The following is a 19,571-nucleotide window of genomic DNA, read 5'->3' as shown; positions in this document are numbered from 1 at the left end:
GAACATTTTTTGGGTTGGGGGTCACTGAGCCACAAAAAAATCACTCGCGTGGGGGGACCAAGAAACTCCCAGCTCTAACTGATGTGGTCCCTCACTGAAAAATAAGAGACGCTCCTTTCATTCCCCTTATACAATCAGCCCTAGAGCTTGGGGGCGGGGGAGGGCTAGTACAATTTGTGGTCTCCTTTGGGCTGGGGCCAAAAATGAGAGGTTCAGCCTGGGAGGGGTCTGCTAGGAGGCAGGCTTTGGGGTGTGGGTGGAAGGTAGGGAGCAGGAATAGACTGGGTATTGGGGGTGATCTGGCTGGAAGTGGGGTGCATGTGGTAGGTCTGGCACGAACAGGGATGCAGGAGTTGGCTGGGGCTGGGTTCTGGGTAGGGTGGGTGTTCAGGGTCTGGGTGGAAGGAAGTGGGGAGGAGGGTTTGGGCTCTGGGTCCTGGGGGGGAGCGGTCAGGGAGAGCATGCAGGGCCTGGGAGCGAGAGGATATGAGGGGATGGGGAATTAGGATGTCAGGGAGAGTGCAGGAACAATCTAGGGGCACAGGGTCTGGGTGGGGATGTGCTTTCCTGTGCAGCACCACAGGGAAGTACATGGCTCTGCACCTGCCCTCTGGCACCACCTTCCACTGATGTTTGTCTTAAATTCTGTCAGAGTGTCGGATAAATTCTCCAGGCCATGCTGTCCTTCCCCTTCCCTTGGCTGGGGGTGGACAGCAGGGAACAGCAGCAGCACCACACACTGAGCCGCTGCTGCCGCTGCCGTCCAGCAGAGACTATATAGGGTCAGTCTAGCTCTGGCTTGCGTGAACCCGGGCCTTGAAATGTGGGGGTTCCACATGCCCACCCAACCACAGGCTGGATCCTGGGGAGGTGAGACCTGAGCCTTGGGGTCTGGATCCAGACAAACCACAGTCCAGATCCAGACTCCAATGCATGGTTTCATCACCCCTGCTTTATGTGGTACAAACAAACTGTTTCAGTATCAACAAATATAATGTCCTACGTCTAGGGGGAAAAAAAAGTAGTCCATATTTCAAAGATGTAATTCTCCATCCTTGGGGGAAAAACTGAGACTCTGAAAGAGATGGGTATTGTGATGGATAATCAGCTGAACATGAGCTCAGTGTGTCCAAAAGAGCTAATACATGGAGGCCTTTAGTAAGGGAATGTTGAGTAGAGTAGGGGTGTTCTGTTCTCTGTAGTTGGTGCTGATGAGACCATTAGTGGAATAGTGTGTCCAGTAGAGAGCCTCACATTAAGGAGGATGCTAATACATTGAGGAGTTTTCAGTGAACGAAAGAAAGAGAGAAGGATTAGAGAACATGCCTTTACAGCAAACTGAATTACTGTAGGAAAAAAAAATTACTGTAGGAAAGAAGATTGTTGCTACTTGCAGACATACTTTGCATTTCTGGTGTACCTGTTCTCCATACACTGGATCAGAATTCTTTAGCATGAGATGGTCATTGGTCACATCTCTTCCTTTGACCTTATGTTCTTCCCTGTTTTAAAGGTCAAGAAGTGGGTAGACTGACCATCTGGTTGAGTTCTTTTCAACTGCTGATTGCTATAAGACATTTCTAGTCATGCGTTTTATTATACTTTTTCTAATTAACTATTTTATTGCAATTTTACAAAATTTTAGGCTAGGTATTCAGTGTATTTAAGTTTCCCTAGGTTTTATTGTTTGCCCTATTCATGGAGTTAATGCTAGTGTCAGGTGAGGATAAACCCAAAATTTGAAGTTCAGCGAGGAGTTCTGAGGGGATGTTAGTCCCACTTGTGACTCTCAAGGAAGATACTGTTGCTCGCTTGAGATGTGTTGAAATAAAAAGAGTAAGTACGGTAGAATAGTTACTGGGAGGGTAACTAAACGTAAGGGCAATAGGATAAACTTGTTAATTTTGGAGAAAAATGTGAAACCATTCTTAAAACCAAATGGAAAGTGCAGTCCTCTAGGTCAGGACAACTGCATTATGACTAGGGTGTTGTTTGTTTTACCCACTGGACTGCAAACAGAGACTGTCATTGCTTCCCTTTTTGTACAGAGGAAAATCCCTTTAGAAGACTGGCTCAGAAGAGAAAGAGAGTTGGTTCACTTCTTTGCCTTCAGGAAGAAGGAGTGCTCTGAAAGCATCCCTTTATTCTCTGGTTTGTCAGGCGGTAACTTGGAAAACTCAGCTCTTAACCTTCACCCAAGCAGAGTGCTGCTGTAACTGTCAAGTGTGCTGCCAGCACCTCTGCTCTTGGCAGCTTTCTTCTGCATCAGCTTGTTCTTTGATAGGTCAGTTACAGCCCTCTACAGGGCTGACTTGCTCAGTGCAGGCAGTAGAGAAGCTGCTATATTGTGCCTGTATCTGTAGCCTGCTGCTGCTTGTAACATATCAGCTCTGGCACCTTCAGTTTTAGTACTGGTGTTGCAGTATTAGTATTGCCAGGGCAGCTTATGGAACAGCACCACTTGACTCCAATATGACTTTGTCATTTGACAGTTTCTGTTCAGCCTGACTGGCTTTGTTAGGAGTTCATCGGGAAGTGCTTTCTAGGTTATCTGGGGGTTTTTGTGGTAAGCACTTTCAGTGGATAATCCTCAGATCTTCAAACAAGCCATTAAAACACGAGTGACGATTCCTCTTGAAGATTTTCTTGCTAGTTGGAATGTTTGACCTTCTTATCCTTCAGTGTGTCTTTTTATGACCCATAGATGTTAGTGTGACAGGTCAGGTAAAAATACAGAAGTTCAAAATTGCTGTGATTCTGCCTCCCTGTCCCCCCACACCTTCAAGGCACACACTTGCTTTTCCTCCATGTGACCAAATTTCTTGGTCTTAAACTCATTCCTAAATCAAAACTTACTTTAGCTTTGGTTTCTAGGGTCCTTTATGACAGGTTCCACCTATTACGCAGAAGTATTCACAGCAATCTGTAAATATTACTGGATCAGACACTTGATATCAAACTCTGTATGAATGTATATTTCAGCAGCAAGTTTCTTTAAATGGCTCCAAAGAACATTCTGTCCTCTTCATGACTGGTTAGATACTGTATGTTAAGACTACCACGTTATGGTCTTCAGGCATCTGTTTCCCGATACAAAAAGCAGTTTTAATATTAAGCTTAACCAAGACAGTGTTTCAGTACTCCTTTTCTATTTTCCTTATCAAAGAATGTCAGGTTTATATAAAACGAAACAATTATATACATGGATGGAGATCATCAACTATGAATTCTGTGAAGGCTGGTTCAAAATAATTTTAATGTGTATTGTGAGAGCTACTAACCACTTTCGGAGGATCTTTATTTCCCCACCATTAGAAAAAACTGCAACCCCTTTCTATATCTTAGCCGTCCTTGAGGCCTGGGACTCTGGGCCTCAGCCCCCTTCAGAGCTCAAAGATTTGTGTCCTTCCATGGCACCACCATTAAAGCAGACACGCAACCTATGATGGGGTTAGGACTCACAGTTTGAGAACAGCTGCTCCAATCAGTCCCAAGATGAATTTCTTGTAAAGTCTGCTTCAATGAGATAGTGTGTCCCCAAAGCAATTTTCCTGTTAGCCAAAGATTTGAAGAGTTTCAGTCTTGACACACACCCTCTAATTGGGTGTGATGCTGCATAGAGCTTAATAGAGGAAACCAATTTAGAACTCCTAGGTGATATTTAGATCCCATTCTATCAGACCAGTGTCTGCAGCTTCTTATGGGGATTACCCATTTGTGATGCATGTGGGGCTCCTATTAGAATTGTATTAATGTTTTCGGTACTCATTAATTTTGGGTTCAGGATCTGATTGAGATGTCTGAGGAGGAGGGAAGTGTTTCACTCTAACTTTAGATCTTACAGTACACTCCTCCATTGATCATATACTGCCTGGGTGTCGCCAGAAGTGGAACACCTATAAAGGGCTTAAAAGGAAAACAAAGGCTGGGTGACATGCCTGTTCTCTCCTACAGACAACCTCCCAACCTTAGTGGGGGTCCTCTTAACAGCCACTGTCTATACCCCAGGAATACCAGTCCTGGAACCTTTCCCTGCAACAAAGCCCGCTGCCAGCTTTGTCCACATATCTTCTCTGGAAATACCATCACTAGACCTAACCCGGTTACTCACAGAATCACGGGCACTTTCTCATGCTCCTCTACTAACATCACGTATGCCATCATGTGCCAACAATGCCCAGATGCTTTGTATATTGGACAAACGTCTAACTCCCTCAGACAAAGGGTCAGTGGGCACAAAACAGGCATCAAAACGCTCCAGATCCACAAACCAGTTAGTCAACATTTTAATGGAATGGGGCATTCTATTAATGACCTAAAGGTATGTGTGTTACTGAAAAAGAACTTCCGCATCGTTCTTCAAAGGGAAGCAGCCGAGCTGGCTTTTACATTCGAATTCAGCACACTAACACATGGTTTAAACTGGGACGGGAACTTTGTCACTATAGGGGCTCATCTGCATACTTGGCTTAATCTAATTCTTGACCTCTTTTCTCCCCCCCCCCCCCTCCAGTCTCTGATTTGCCCACCTTGATTATCTTTTTTTCTGATTTGTCCTCCTTGCTTACTGTTTTTGGTTCTCTGTGTCTTAAATATTGAGTCTGTTCTGGTCTGGCTGTGGTCTGAAGAAGTGGGTCTGTCCCATGAAAGCTCACCTAATAAACTATTTTGCAAGTCTTTAAAGTGCTAGTTGACTGCTTTTTGTTTTGATAGAACCAAAAATAGTAATCAAGGTTGACAAATCAGAAGAATTATTATCAAGGTAAGCAAATCAGAGAGCAGAGGGGCAGAAGCAGGGTGTGGGTGTGGGAGTCAAGAATTACATAATGTAAAAGAGCCCCTGTAAAGAGCTAGAAAATTGTCATCCTGGTTCAAATCACGTGTTAATGTGTCAAATTTGAATATAAAAGAGAGTTCAACAGCCCCTTTCCAAATGGCTGTGAAAATTCCTTTTCAGTAAAACAGACTTTTTCAGGACATTAACAGAATGGCCTACTCCGTTAAGATGCTGGCGGACAGGTTTGTGAATCAGGAGTGTTTTTATGTCTGTTTCTCTGTTGTGGTATTGCTATGATCTGAAGAAATGGGTCTGTTCCACAAAAGCTCATCACCTAATAAATTATTTTGTTAGTCTATGAAGTGCTACTGGACTGCTTTTTTTGTTTTCATAGCATGTAGGCTAGCATGGCTCTCTCTCTTTTACTATTCATCGGGAAACCTTGTTTTGCTTTTCTCCAAAAGAGTCTGTCTGTAGTTTGTAACCATTGTCAAGCACTTGATTATTACTTGCTGTCACTACAGAGCACCAAGTCCATTAAAATAACTGATTTTTTGTATTCAATATTTCTTCTTTGGAAGCAAAATCGTAACTGTGGATGTTCTCATTTTGCAACAGCTGGTTTCAGTTTACTTAGAACATGGCTTTACCTTGTGAGTTCCTGATGAGTGTTCACAATCCTACCTTTACTTCGGTATTCAAATTCAACACATTAACATGTGGTATGAACAGAGACATCAGTTACCTCACACATTAAAAGGACAGTTTCCCTTCCTTTGATGCTCATAATTATCTCAGGCAGGACAGCTAACATCCCCTCATCCCTCTCCTTCTGTCCTATGTGTTTGATTTGTTGGTTTTTATTGCAATTTTTTTTTGTCCTGTGTACTTACGTCAGTCTGTATTGGAAATGAGATTGATCTGATGAAGTGGGTCTTTCCCATTGAAGCTCATCACCAAATAAATCATTTCTGCTGTTTTGTTTTACTTCTGTATGGAAATGTAAAAGTTGCCTGACTTTAGAGATGTTAAGTACTCCTTTTACCAAGGTTAGGAAGCTCACATTTTGGAATACTGTACAATAGAACTGTCGAACATCTTCTGTAAAGGTCAAAATTAATCTTTGTTATGGACACTGAGCACAAGTGTATTGGTGTAGTCCCCTGTGTTCCCAATGAAAGCTGTCTTGATGTCAGTGGGAGGCTTTCACATAACTATTCTGGGTGGAAAACAGTGCCTTAATGTATAATAGGTCTTACGCTCTTCTTACTGTACCTTCCTAGTCAGCACCGCTTTCTGAGGAAAAATACTGCTATTCGTGACAGCTGGTGTTTTTCTTACCCTTTTCCCTTCCTCCATTTTTCTTGAAAGAATTCTATTCCTACTTTTTTAATCCATTCAGTTTGCTAAAATGAGCAATTTAATATTTTGGAAATGTGTAGTGATTGCTATGGAGAGTCACCACTGAAACTGATTACTGGAAGAGCAAGCAATTGATCACAGGCAGGGATAGAATCCAAGCTCTCAAAATGTTTGGCCACAATCCTCAAACAAGCCAGCTCCTAAAATATAAAATGAAAAACCTGCCCTATAGTGCTTGTGAAACTAGCCATGCAGTAATAGCTTGAAGTTAGATCACTTAAGTTACAAGTGCTAATGTATGTGTAATGGATGAAACTCTCATTCTTCCATGTAAAAGCTAGGACTTCAAATGTATTCACATATATACCAAATAATGGTTTTGCAAGTAAAAAACAGAAAGGCAGAAAAAAATCAGCTTTTAGGTGCAATACTAATGTTTGGACTCACTGCAGCATTACACAAGTGAGGAGACATACTAAAACAAAACATTTGACTGAGATTGTACAGAATTTTAATGTGTGTGCATACACACATATAGCTGTAACTTAATTAGCATCTCTAACTGTCTGTTGGATAGTAAGTATTTGGATCACATTATGACATTGACTTAATTCAAGTTCTGTGAATCCAATGTTAACATAATTTTTGAAAGTGATTTTAGGTACTCATGCATGTTAAATCTTCCTTGTAAAATAGGTCCCTGTAACCCAGGAAAAAGTAGGCACAAATCTTTAAGAAAAGATGCAGCAGATTACATGAAGCAGATAACCATATTTTTATTGTAATATACTTCAGAGCCTAGATTCATTACAAGTGCTTGTTTATTTTGAAACTTTATAACCATAGCTGCAACAGATAATTAAAAAAAGAAGATGCCAGTACTTGTGTACTAGACTAGAAGACTCAAATTTGCTCTTAATTTGAGTTAACCCCAATATATCTATGCTCTGCAGTAGTTTATAGAGTTGAAGCTCTGATACTGAGCATGCACTGGATCGTGCATATAAGTGCCCAACAGTGGGGGGGCAGGAAGGGGAATCAAACTTTGGATACTTGGTTGTGCTTATTTTTGGTATCTTCAGAGTGCCAGATCTTGCTGGGGGCTGCTCTGACAAATCCAGCGCTCACTTCCTGTCTCCATGGCCCTGCAGAGAAGGTGGCCCACTGCCTTGCCTCCCCCAATCTCCACCCATGCTGTGTAGGCTGTTTGTGGCCCCTGAGGATGAACTCATTTTTTAGAAATTAAGAACAATATGTCTTGGTCATGAACACTTGATGAGGTTGTCAGTATTGTAGGGTGTTTTTGTTTTGGAGGTAGGGGAAGCAGTGAATTCTTGGCCTACCCAAAGAAGCTAATTTATATAACAGTAGATGGGGATTAACTGTTGATGAATGGTGGAGTGAAAGTTAATAGAGTAGAAGAGTCTTAACTGGAAGAAAGAGAGTAAAGGAATGAAAGCAGGACAGACTAGCTGAGATAAGATGTTAGTAGTTCTGACTGGCTAGTGACTTAGGATCTTCCTTGGGCACTAAGGACAGATAGAAGTTAAAGGGAAGAGTCAGGTGGTGGATGACAGATTCATTGCCTAACTTGGCCACAAGCTTGTCATATGGCATTGGGTGTTTCTCTTGTACTCTTTATTAGTAAATATAAATTAACATTGACTCCTGCCCACCCCACCCAAACTGACATTGGTAAGGTGAGAAAAATGCTTCTTAAGAACTTTGGTAGAGTTTCATTTAAGAGTTATTTACTTTATTTTGACACGTGACTTTACCACTGTGTATTTAATGGTTACAAATTTTCGGCTGTTGGAGTTTGTGTCTAGTCTGTTTATATAATTTTCCTGGAACCCCCAACAATTTAGCGCAAGTATGAACACTTAAATTAAACATTTTTAAAATAAACATTCAATTATGACAACATAAGAATAATTTTCAGCCAAATTATGTGACTGGTATTGGTAAAGAAGTACAATCCTGAGCCTGGGAACCCAGGAGCTGGTTTAACTTTTCTATGCACCAATCCTTTAAACTTGCTTCCGGGGAAGTATAAAGCAATAGGGTAATAAATTAAGGTTTTAAATGAAATGCAGAAACTACAGCCTTTACGTTTGATTGTAATGTTAAATGAAACTCTAATGTTAACTTGTCTTTGTTTTTAGGTGCTTTGGCTGGACCCATTGTTGAGCCACATGTAACAGCAGTTTGGGGGAAGAATGTCACACTGAAATGCATAATTGAAATAAATGAAACAATAACACAAGTCTCATGGGAGAAGGTACATGGTAAAAGTACACGGACCATAGCTGTTCATCATCCTGAATATGGGTTTTCTGTTCAAGGAGAATACCAAGGAAGAGTGTCATTTAAGAACTACTCACTCACTGATGCAACTATCATCCTGAACAATATAAGCTTCTCTGATTCAGGAGAATATGTGTGTAAAGCAGTTACATTTCCTCTAGGAAATGCTCAGTCATCAACAACAGTAACTGTATTGGGTATGTTCACATCTTAATTTTATTTTTCTTTTTACAAAACATCCCCACGCAAAGCAGACCATACTTGATAGGACTTGGCAGCCTGGATGCTTAGTGTGACAAACTTTGGTCTGAATCTATAATACGTTTTCTTGCCACATACTGATTGGCTGTGTTTACCTTCCTGCCATGCACTGAAAGTTCAGTATTGGGGTTTGACAAATGGCTTTTTCAAATATTGTTAGTGGGTTCCAGCTTCATAAGGAAGCAATCAAGTGTCAGCGCTATGACTTAAAAAAGGCTATAACTTATTCTGGAGGCTGATTTGGACTTGGATTACAATACGTGGCTTTTAGCTACAAAGCTGTGTTAGCATAGCTTTGTTGATAAATTGAGCAGTATAGCCTCTGCTTGTCAGCTGTTTTGCTGACCAAATAGTGCCCCCCCACCCCCCAGCTTTTGTTGGGAAAAGAGGGCTCCTGCCATCAAAGCGCTGTACACACACCAGCACTACTTTGAGGCAAAACTTTTCTCCTTGAAGGCTGGGTCTACACCAAGGGGTTTTGCCAGCAGCTCAGTGTTAATGAGCAGTGTTGCAAATGGCCGCTCATTAGCATAACTGCATGGCTAATTAGCATAGACACCTGAGATCTCGCTGCCACCAGAAGCTGCTACTGGTGGTAAACAGGCTGTGTGGACGTGCCTCCGCCAGCAAAAGTGCCCTCTGTCACCAGCCCCTTATGCCTAAATTTTTTCAGGCAATTGAGACCGCTCATTAGCGTGAACCTGCCGGCAACACCCCTCATGTAGACCCAGATTTGGGATGGTGGAGGGGAGTTAGCACCTCCTAACAACTTTTGTCATCCAATTGCCAGTGCACACATAGCGTTAGAAAACATAGAGCAACAATATTTGATCCGGGTGGAGTTTTTCAGTAGAGGTGGTCACATCCACAGGAGGACTTAGACGTTTTTTGTTTCAAAGCCATTCTTAGTGGTTTGAGGTGAACTTACATATTTTAAATTAGAAGATCAAAGCACTCTGTGAAATACTCCAAAAGATGAGAATAGTGTGGGCTGTGCTTACTGAATGAAGGCATGCTCTGAAGAGTTATGATAGGCTAAGGTGGAACTGCTGCTACTTTACATGTTTGCCGAATATGTGCTAACATAGTGCAGTTCGTTTAAAACTTTTATATATAGTATGTTTAAAATGAACTTGTTTGCAGGCAGATGATAGAAACTTCACTTGCAAGCTTCTTCAAATTTTAGAAATATTAAATTAAGAGAACTTACTTTTTAAATTTAACAAATCTTGTCCTGAAATTTTGAATCCATATATGTAGGTGTTGACTTGAAGGGAAAAATCAATCAACAATTTAAAGGAGCTCTGTTAAGGATGTTTAGGTGTATTGATCTGATAAGATAGTAAATAACTGCAGGAAGCCTTTTGGTGGAGAAATAAGTAAATTTTTGTATGCTATTCTTAAAAAAAAAAAAAAAAAAAAACCTTAAAGGTTCACCAAGGATTAGGGAGATAAGTCCATCAAATATTCCCTCTCCCAAGGTCCATAAGATGATTATTTAAAATATTTGAAGAAAAACTTAAATTTTGGGCTTTGTCTTACTAATTCACATTTTTATGCTTTCCTGTTCGTTTGATATTAATGTCATGAACAACGGTTAAAATGAGTTTAGTTTATTTGTAAATTATTAATTTTAACTAAAATTCTAAATTAGAGACCTTCATAGAAGAAGAAAGGCGAGAAAACTCTAGTTGTTTCCTCTTAAGTAATTTTCTCTTGGCTACTGCAACTTTTTTTCCTACAAAAATAGCTGTACTTAAACCAAACACATCACTGTGTATTTAAAAAACATACTATTGCTTTAAATATTTAAAGAGATTATTCAACTATTTTCAGGAATTCCCTCAATCATGCATTCATTGCATTTGTATTTTGCTTAACAGTGACTTTAACATAGCTTTAGCAATTTTAAGGTGGTCTTTGTCTCTTAGTTATTCCACTACCACAGAAAATCACCAAATTACAATGAAATATGACTCAAGTGCTAAACTTTTTTAGCCTCTTTAACCTGTGAAAGTGTTACAATGAATTGTCATAAGTATCATCCATTCATCAAGAATGCATTGTTTGATCAAATCTTGATATATTATTGAGATCTGTTTCTTCTTGTCACTGCGAAATAGTTTTGCTGTGTGAGGTTTAATTTACAGTGCTTGTTCCTGCTATTTGTTAGGTGAGTTGGCTAGCCCCTCAAGCCTGCCTCTGAAGAAGTGCCATTTAAGTCTCTCCTGCGCTTCCTTGGGTTTCTTGTAGACGTAAGCAGTATGGTTCGTAGCTTCAATCTTGACCCTTTTTCTGAGGGAAGAGTGTTTTGCCTGCTTGAAATGTTAGAAGTGTATTTCTCCCTTGAACTGGATTTTACCAAATGGTTCCATTTTTAACTTGAGCTGTTTAGTCCAGTTGCAGGGTTGGGGATCACAAATCCAGTGGATCAGGAAACTACTAAAATAGTACAGGATTTTAGAAGATATAAGTGGTTTATATAAAATGAATGGTTTCTTCTTGGTCTGGCCATACTTACATGTAAAAACAAAAATTACTGAATAAAAATGTAAAATATACATATAAAATAAAAATGTGGCCTCCATTTGATCTCAGTGAATGATCAATTCCACATTTTGTATGTATGTATGTATTGCTTTGAGCAATTCTTTTTATGGTTGTCGTATAGCTTTTCTTCTCCTCTTAAATTTATGTGATGGAAGATGGATGTTTGCGAGAGATTGTATTATCAGAGGTGTTCAGTTGTTTGGGCAAGGTGGTGGTCCAGATCCAGGAAGCAAAAATTCTTTGAATGGTGATCCCTATGTGTATTCCACACATGCATGCACACTATGACCCATGTTCCTGAGTTTGGAAGTTTTTTCTCTTAGTTGACCTTGACATGTGTGGTATGTCTCTTCATCTCCAAGCTGATGGTATTAAAGTTAGTTTGGCTCTATACCACTCCATTTACCTCTACTGCCATGTGGCCTGAGTCAGAAGTCATACTTCTTCTTTGCTTATATTTAATAGATTCCACAAATACATAATTTATAATTTTCATAGTTGTGCTTAACTTAGTACAGCAAGTGTCTCAAACTTAGTCTACCTTAGGGGCCAGCACCAGTCCTCATATCCTCTTAGTGAGTAATCAGGCACTCCCTCCTCTCTGTCACTGCTCTAGGAGGGGACACTCCATGCATCTCCCTGGGAGCCACCGCGAGCAAAACATCAAGTTTAATGCAGCTTCTGGCTGCTAGCTCTGTGCTGCTGGCAGCGAGTCCTTGTGGGCCACATTTGGTGCTCCTGTAGTGGCCACCCTAAATATCCTATGCATGGGATGGTTCCCTCTACTCCAATTAGCCAGCAGCAGGAGTTGAGCCCCACTGCACTCCCTGTGGTGATGGGAGTCATGGGGAAGTGGAGCAGTACAGCAGCCTCTTCTTCATTCATCCCTTTGTCCCACAGACTGTGGTGCAGTGGCATGAAGTAGTAGGGCAGGGGCTGGTCTTGGCAGGGGAAGGGTGTGGACATCCCTTCTCAGGGCTGTGTAACTGCTCGGGCTGTAGGTGGTCTGTGGGTCATGAGTTTGAGACCTCTCAAATATATGCATTCTCCCTGGTCAGAGGACATAATCCCTTGTCACCTGGGGATTAAATGAAGGATCCCAGGCTTCAAGAACTATCTCCTGCCCTCATTCTTTTCCCGTCAAGACGAGCATCTTCACTCTGTGGCCATGTCTACACTAGCCAAAAACTTCGAAATGGCCATGCAAATGGCCATTTCAAGGTTTACTAATGAAGCTCTGAAATACATATTCAATGCCTCATTAGCATGTGCCGGCTGTCACACTTCGAAATTGACGTTGTTCGCCGCTGCATGGCTCATCCAGATGGGGCTCCTTTTTGAAAGGACCCCGGCTAGGGGACTTCGAAGTAGTTGGGGTCCTTTCGAAAAGGAGCTCCGTCTGGATGAGTCGCGCAGCTGCAATCCACATCAATTTCGAAGTGCCGTGGCCGCCCGCGTGCTAAAGAGGCGCTGAATATGTATTTCAGCACTTCATTAGTAAACTTCAAAATGGCCATTTGCATGGCCATTTCAAAGTTTTTTGGCTAGTGGAGACATATAGCCAGTGTGAGGTACTTATTTTGGTGAGTGCAGCATCTATAAGGCCTTCGTACCCCGAACAAGAGAAGCTTGTCAACTTCAACTCTGCAGGTTTGTGATAGAAGGGATGAGGTCTTGGATGCGTGTAGATCCTGGCTAAGAAGACTGCTGTAAAGAGAGGCCTGCATTGGCTTGTATTGACCCTCTGAGCATGAGCTGAAGAACTATCTCCCCTACAAGAATAAGAAGCAGTTTAATGGTCATAAGAGCAGATCCCACAGTGGGCTGCTTACAAGAAACTAGTTTCCTCTCCTACCTGTAGGAGGTCAGGTGAAATGGAGCACTTGGATCCATTGGAACCAGTTCTGTAGGCCCTTTGCCTGGAAGGTAATACAAATAAAAGCAGTATCTGTTGGAACTGCTCGAGACAGTGGTACTGGGACACTTAGATCATCAGTGTGGATGCTGACCCAAGATCACTGGAGTCTAAATGGGCAATGTGTGAAGTCTGGAATGTAAAAGGAGTATCTCCTCTGCCTCTGTCTGCAGTGTCCTCTCCTCACAGACCTATCCATAGTTTTGGATGTCCCCACACCTGAGGATGAACAGGTGTTCTGCTTTGGGGGAAGCCCCTTTCCTGTCCGTTGGACTAGGGTCCAGAGTACCTACAGCGCTGCCATTTATGACAGAATCAATGTATGACTCAGGACACAGTTCCATCAATATCTTTGCTTCCATGTAGGAGCCTGTACATGCAGCCAAGGTACCTTTATCTGCCCAGCTGTGACACCTCTCTCTGTTCTTCCTCCTTAACAAGCCTGGTACAGCTTCCTGATGGTCCATCCCACATGGATTAACCTCTCATCCTGGCACTTGTGTTAGCCCATAAGACCTGTACTACAGATATTTGGCACCTTTGCAAGGATTCTTTCACTTTTCAGCTTGCCAACAAGCGCTGTTTGGAATATTAGGAGGAAGACATGGAATCAGTACCACTGGTTCTGGTTGAAGACTCATCACCAGATGAGATGTTCATTCTGTTGCTGTCTTCTGCTGTCTGACCACTGAGAGTACCAATAAGTTCTGCAGAGAGTGGCTACAAGCTTACAAATTCCAGGACCCGTAACATAGGTTACTAGACATCCTTCAGCCACAGGAAGAGCCCACATGACCCTTCCTATAAATGAGGCCTTATTAGAACGGTCCAGTTGGTCTGGCACATACAGGCTTTGTGTGCCACTACCTTGAAAAGAGCTAAGAGATGGTCTAAATGGACTGATTTCCTGTTTGTGCTCCTGGCCTTTAATTAATTAGTCATTCAGTTGGCTGCAGAAATGGGTGCCTCATTACTTGCAAACAAGTGTCCCACCAGACAAGGGGTCAAAAAGAGTAGACTTCCTGGGTGAGGAGGTCATTTTTTACACTGGGCTAAAATTCCACATTACTAAATTCTGCTAGCTAAGTCCAGTTTCATCATGTATAGTAGGTTGGCAGAGTTTAAAGATAAGTACCTTGCAGGTGACCAGGCTCAGTCCTGGGTTTTAGCTGATGAAGGGAAGTTGGCAGCACATGTGCCTGTCAAAGCCGTGGTGGTTGCAGCTAACACTGCATCCAGTTCCCTGGGCACTGGATTCATGATGCATGGGGATTTGTCGCTACAGTCTTCTGGTTTCCTGAAGGAGGTCCAAAGCACCGTGAAGGATCTCTCTTTCAAAAAGCCAGTCTTTATTGATAAGATGGATAACTATTTTCATTCTCTGTGATCCTTGTTACCCAATAAGAGCTCCTTATCTTTCTCAGAGGAATCACCACAGAAGACACTTTTATTCCATCTGTGGTGTTTGGTTCAAGTACAGAAAGTTTCTTTCAAGGGCAAAACAGACAAGGAGGTGATCTTGCTCTCTAATAGCTCCTTATCAGATGATGCTTGATGCCTCCCCCCAGCTTCTTTGACAGATTGTGCTGAAGTTTCAACAGCTAGTTTTAAACAATTTACCCACTAAGTCAAAATACACTTAAAGTAGGTTGAAGGCTCTCCTCATAAGCTGTTAGACATTCTACTCATGACATGCGAGCCTTCTGTCAAATGTCATTGCCAGTAAATTAGACTTCACTGGAACATCCAATCCCATCTAGAAGATCCCCAGTGAAATCATCTATATATGTATAAAAATGTGCAGATTTAAGACTATTACATTTCAGCCCAAAACTTGGTTTCTCTTGATATACCCTTTGCCTAATACCTTGGTTGCTGAAAATGGGTTTTAGAATTTGTAACGGCAGGTTTCGTCCGTACATTTCATCTTCACCCCACTCTCCCTCCTAGTTACTTTTCAGGGACTCAGCCCATAAGTCCTTACTCAGCCAGGAAGTCGTCTCTGTCAAGTATAAGGTATTTAAGCTGTTTGAGCCCAACACAGAGGGAAGGGGTTCTATTCCAAATGTTTTCTAGACCAAAATAAAATCCCAATTTTTTAAAAAAAAAATCTCTAGCTTTTTAAATGCCTTTATGCAAATACAGAAATTCAGGATGGTGACACTCATGTATTTTTCTGTTTTTATATTCTGGATTTTTCATCTTGAAGATATGTACTTTTGCATTCCAAATCAGCACCCCCATGAGAAGTTCATTTTGTAGTCAAACAAGATCACTTACAGTATTTTGCATCCCATCAGTTTCTTCTGCTCTCTGGGTATTCTTGAAGGCCCCGTCAGTAATAACCACCTAACTTCATTGACCTGGGAGGGTTCTTTTTCCATGCTATGTCTGTTCAGTGGCTGTTTTTACAGCAAAGCTGTCTCTGTAGTAAAGACAGCTGTGTCCCCTTACCACACATCAGGAACTGCCAAAACAAAAATCCGCTTTGAACCAAGTGCAACTGGCCTTATAGGATCATCTCTGGGTTCCATGAAAGCCAAAACTTGCTTTGCCAGGGACAGATTTGATACTAACAAGCCACACTTAAAAATTAAATTAAGTCCACAGACTACGTCAGATTGTTTGTTTGCTAATGCCAAGACGCACAGCCTTCTTGTGACATAACATGCCACATTGCATCTGTTCTGCTTCTAGCAACAGCTACGAACACAGTCTAGACAAGGTGGTATCTGCACCTTATTAAATATTGAATTGCCTGGGTTTGTGCAAGCACCCATCCAAAGTATGTTCTGGAATTCCCTTTCCCCTACCTCCTGCTATGACTGTGACTTCAGATAATTCCATATCAGGTGGGGAACAGATATATGGAAGTTGCACTGTACAGGGCAAAAGGTGTACCCAGCAGTTGTCTCCACATCAGCTTCCTTGAGTAAAAACAGTCAGGAATGCCTGTATACACCTTATTGTCTTTCTCAGGAATCAGTCTGTTATGGTCATGAGGGACAATATATCTTTGGTGTTTTTACATAAAATGTGAAGTGTAGGGTGAGGGTTGAGATGCTGTGCTGCTCAGCTCTCTATGCTGAAACAGTGAAGTTATGGAACTAGTATATATTGAAGCACATGCTGATCTCTCTTATGTTCCAGATACACAAAACACCTGAGCCAACATCCTGAATAGGCACTTTCCCAGATTCATAGTTGGGAATGTGGCTCTTAGAGTTGAGAATGGTTTCTCAACCTGGTGATTCTGGGGTGTTGGACTTCTCTAAAACAATTGTGGAATGGAAGGATTAGAAATTGTGCTTGCTGTAGGGTGGATGGGGAGTAGGGATCATTAATCCATAGGAGATGCGTTTTGCAGATGCAGAGAGAGGGCCATTTCTCCAACATATTTCTAGACGTCATTTGCCCAAAGTTGCTGAATAAGATCACACCGTACAAAGTCAGGGTTTTCGTAATTGCATCAACTTAGCCAAGGCATTCCTTAACTTATTTGTCTCACTTCATATCTGACATTGCACCTGCCAATCATTCCCCGTTTGTTAGCTCACAGTTCTGGGCACTCTTCCTCTCAAAGCCTGGCTCCTTGATGGATCTCGAGGGAATATATGTTTCATACTGAACAAAGGTACAACAGGTCCTGTTAAAGAGTAGCAGAGCTACTTACTTTAAAGGTAGAAGAAATTTGATCACTGATGGTTTCACAGGCAGTTCCTCTCTTTGGTGTTCTTGATAATCCGTGAAAATTAAAGAGGGTAGAATTGAGTTTGAAATCTGTCAGAACTCTGGTGGTAATTACAGCTTTCTCTTTACCACTGGAGGGAGCTTCAGTATTTGCCCATCTTGAAATGGTAGGGTTCATTAAAGAACTGATTTAATTTATTCCCACAACTAAGAGAACCTACTGGTCTGTGAGGCTATAACTTGGTATTTGATTGACTCATTAAACTGCCATCTGGGCTAGCTGTATGTTTTTATTTAAATCTAGATTTAGTTAAAAACATTAACACCTGAATTAACCATAATCTGTTAAATACAAGTATTAAGCAGAATGTGTTTGCCAAATTGTAAAGAGTTTAATAATTGAAATGGTGGAAGTCACTTTTCAAAGACCTGGAACTGAAGTTTGAAGTACTAAACCAGGGCAATAGTCTGTTCTACAACTGCATAGAGAACATTCTTTTCTGTATGTTCATTTCAGTTCAGCAGACTGGTTAATTCAAAGTTAAGGCAATGGAGCTGAAACATCAAGAGTGCTTGTCTATTTTTTCCACACAGTGACTAAAACCTAAGTGTGAGAGGATGAGATCTATTTGTAAATTTTTGAAGGGAAATATGACCAAAACAGCTTAACTACAAATAGTTTCTTGAGTTATTTTAAATGTAAAACCTGTCTTTGATAAATGTTTTGAGGAACTTTTTCCTTATGTAGCAGGTAGGTTGCCATTAATAAAAATTGAAATGCCATTGTTGTGCATGTTTTATGGAATTCAAATGTCCATCCAATAGTTTGACACATCACAAAATTAATCCAGTTAATAAGTGCATCATGTTTTTCTATGGTAAAGGTATAGAAAATGGAATAAATATAGAATAAGGAATTGCTTGAATAAATGTGTATTTAAAAACAAGGCATATTCTTCTGGTTAGCTCCCCAAATGCACTGTAAAAATAAATATTTAATTGAAGGTCACATGTTTTAATGGTTACTAATTGATGAGCATCAGCCTTGTGTTTTGAAGAAAAATATCCTACATACCTATGTAAAGCAAGGTGAAAATAAATTATTTAAATCAAGGTTTCCTGCATGCAGATTAAAATGACTTAAATCAATTGGATTTTTAAATCTGTGCATGTTGGCAAGGCTCTGGACTTAAAGGTCAGAGTTGTCAGTTGTCTAGATTAGTTTTCAGTATCTATTGTCATCAGCTTTACCTGCTGGTTAACAAATTGGCCTTGAAAATGAGTTAGTAGTTGTAAGCTATTGAGACAGAAGGTAGGGTGTGAAGTGAAGTTAAATGAAATTTTCCTGTCTTGACTGAGAACATACTTAATGAAACTTTTTGTTTCAATAGTTGAACCCACTGTGAGCCTAACAAAGGGACCAAACTCTTTAATAGATGGTGAAAATCAGACAGTAGCAGCTATTTGTACAGCAGCCACTGGAAAACCTGCTGCAGATATTGATTGGGAAGGAGATCTTGGAGAAATGGAATCCAGTTCTACTTCATTTCCAAATGAAACTGTGACAGTTGTCAGTCAGTACAAACTCAAACCAACCAAATTTGCCAGAGGAAGACGCATAACTTGTGTTGTGAGGCATCCATCTTTGGAAAAGGAGATGCGATATCCTTACTTGTTGGACATACAATGTAAGTATACAGCAAGTTAGCTACTGCTTTCACAACTATTGTTCTGTCATATTACAACTAGGTAATGGAGAGTTGAAGTAAGTTGACCAAGGACTCTCAGGAGGACATTGGCCAATCTGGGAGTAGAACCAAGATCTCCTGAGACCCAATCTTTCCCTACTTGCTAATTAACTTCTAATTAACTTGATTTAACTACCCATTTGTATTCCTCCCAATTTTCATACTTACTTTTTAACAAATGTGGTTCATAGTTATATGTTGAAGATAAAATAATTCTATTGCTCTTCCTCAGAATTCCAGGGACTTGCGATAAGCAAAATCTGTTTTTCCCATTCAACAAGAACTGAGATTTTAAAATACTTGAAGTAGTGCTTGTCATTCCACTCTTGGGGATAATACAAGGCATGATATCCCCAACGAACTTGAATGATGACAAATGTTATGGGGTAATTATGCTTACCAGATCATTCGGTACATTACTGAGAGTATTAGCAGTAGAGTAGATAACTTGAGAATGTCTCCATTTGGAAGCCTATTTGTTTTTTTTCAATTAAGATCTTTTGTTTTCTTAAACTTGAGAGCATGGAAAGAAACACATGACAGATAATAAATTGCTACACTCCCCTCAGTTTTTACCCGTAAGGTGCTGCTTTGTCAGAATATCATTATCATTCCATAGCTGCTCTTACTATCTTGTGCATAGAAATAAGCAGAGCTTTTCTTTGTTAGCAATGTTTGTGTCTTTACTGCAGCAAATAAGTTTGCATATATAGAAATCTTTTCATTTTACATATTTACAATTTTTAGCGTATGACCAGCAAAAATCGTGCCACATGTTCTACTTCAATTTTAGCTGAATAACAAATAGAAGGATAAGACTTCTTTATAGCTCTTTATGGTTGAGCTTCTCGCTACTTGAAAAACTTATTCCTTGAGTGTGGTCTTGATGGTCACAGACTGAAGCCCTAACAAATTCAGGGCTTGTTTATGTTGCCTGGCGGGTTGAACTATGGGTATATGA

At 40.8% G+C, this 19,571-nt stretch overlaps 1 protein-coding gene across 7 annotated transcripts in view; it reads left to right on the top strand.

Annotated features, from left to right (window-relative positions):
* Positions 1 to 19,571, top strand: part of NECTIN3 (nectin cell adhesion molecule 3) — a 154,353-nt gene that overhangs the window by 41,268 nt on the left and 93,514 nt on the right. For 6 of the 7 annotated variants that reach the window (XM_074998796.1, XM_074998788.1, XM_074998801.1 and 3 more), the window contains exons 2-3: positions 8,305 to 8,643; positions 18,254 to 18,550. In XM_074998796.1, the coding sequence (XP_074854897.1) occupies positions 8,305 to 8,643; positions 18,254 to 18,550 (636 nt within the window). The remainder of the gene's footprint in view (positions 1 to 8,304; positions 8,644 to 18,253; positions 18,551 to 19,571) is intronic. The other variant, XM_074998818.1, reaches the window with a different exon arrangement.

The sequence above is a fragment of the Carettochelys insculpta genome, chromosome 1, assembly GCF_033958435.1.
Source record: "Carettochelys insculpta isolate YL-2023 chromosome 1, ASM3395843v1, whole genome shotgun sequence".
Taxonomy (NCBI): domain Eukaryota; kingdom Metazoa; phylum Chordata; order Testudines; family Carettochelyidae; genus Carettochelys; species Carettochelys insculpta.
This window is presented reverse-complemented; position numbering and strand designations above follow the sequence as displayed.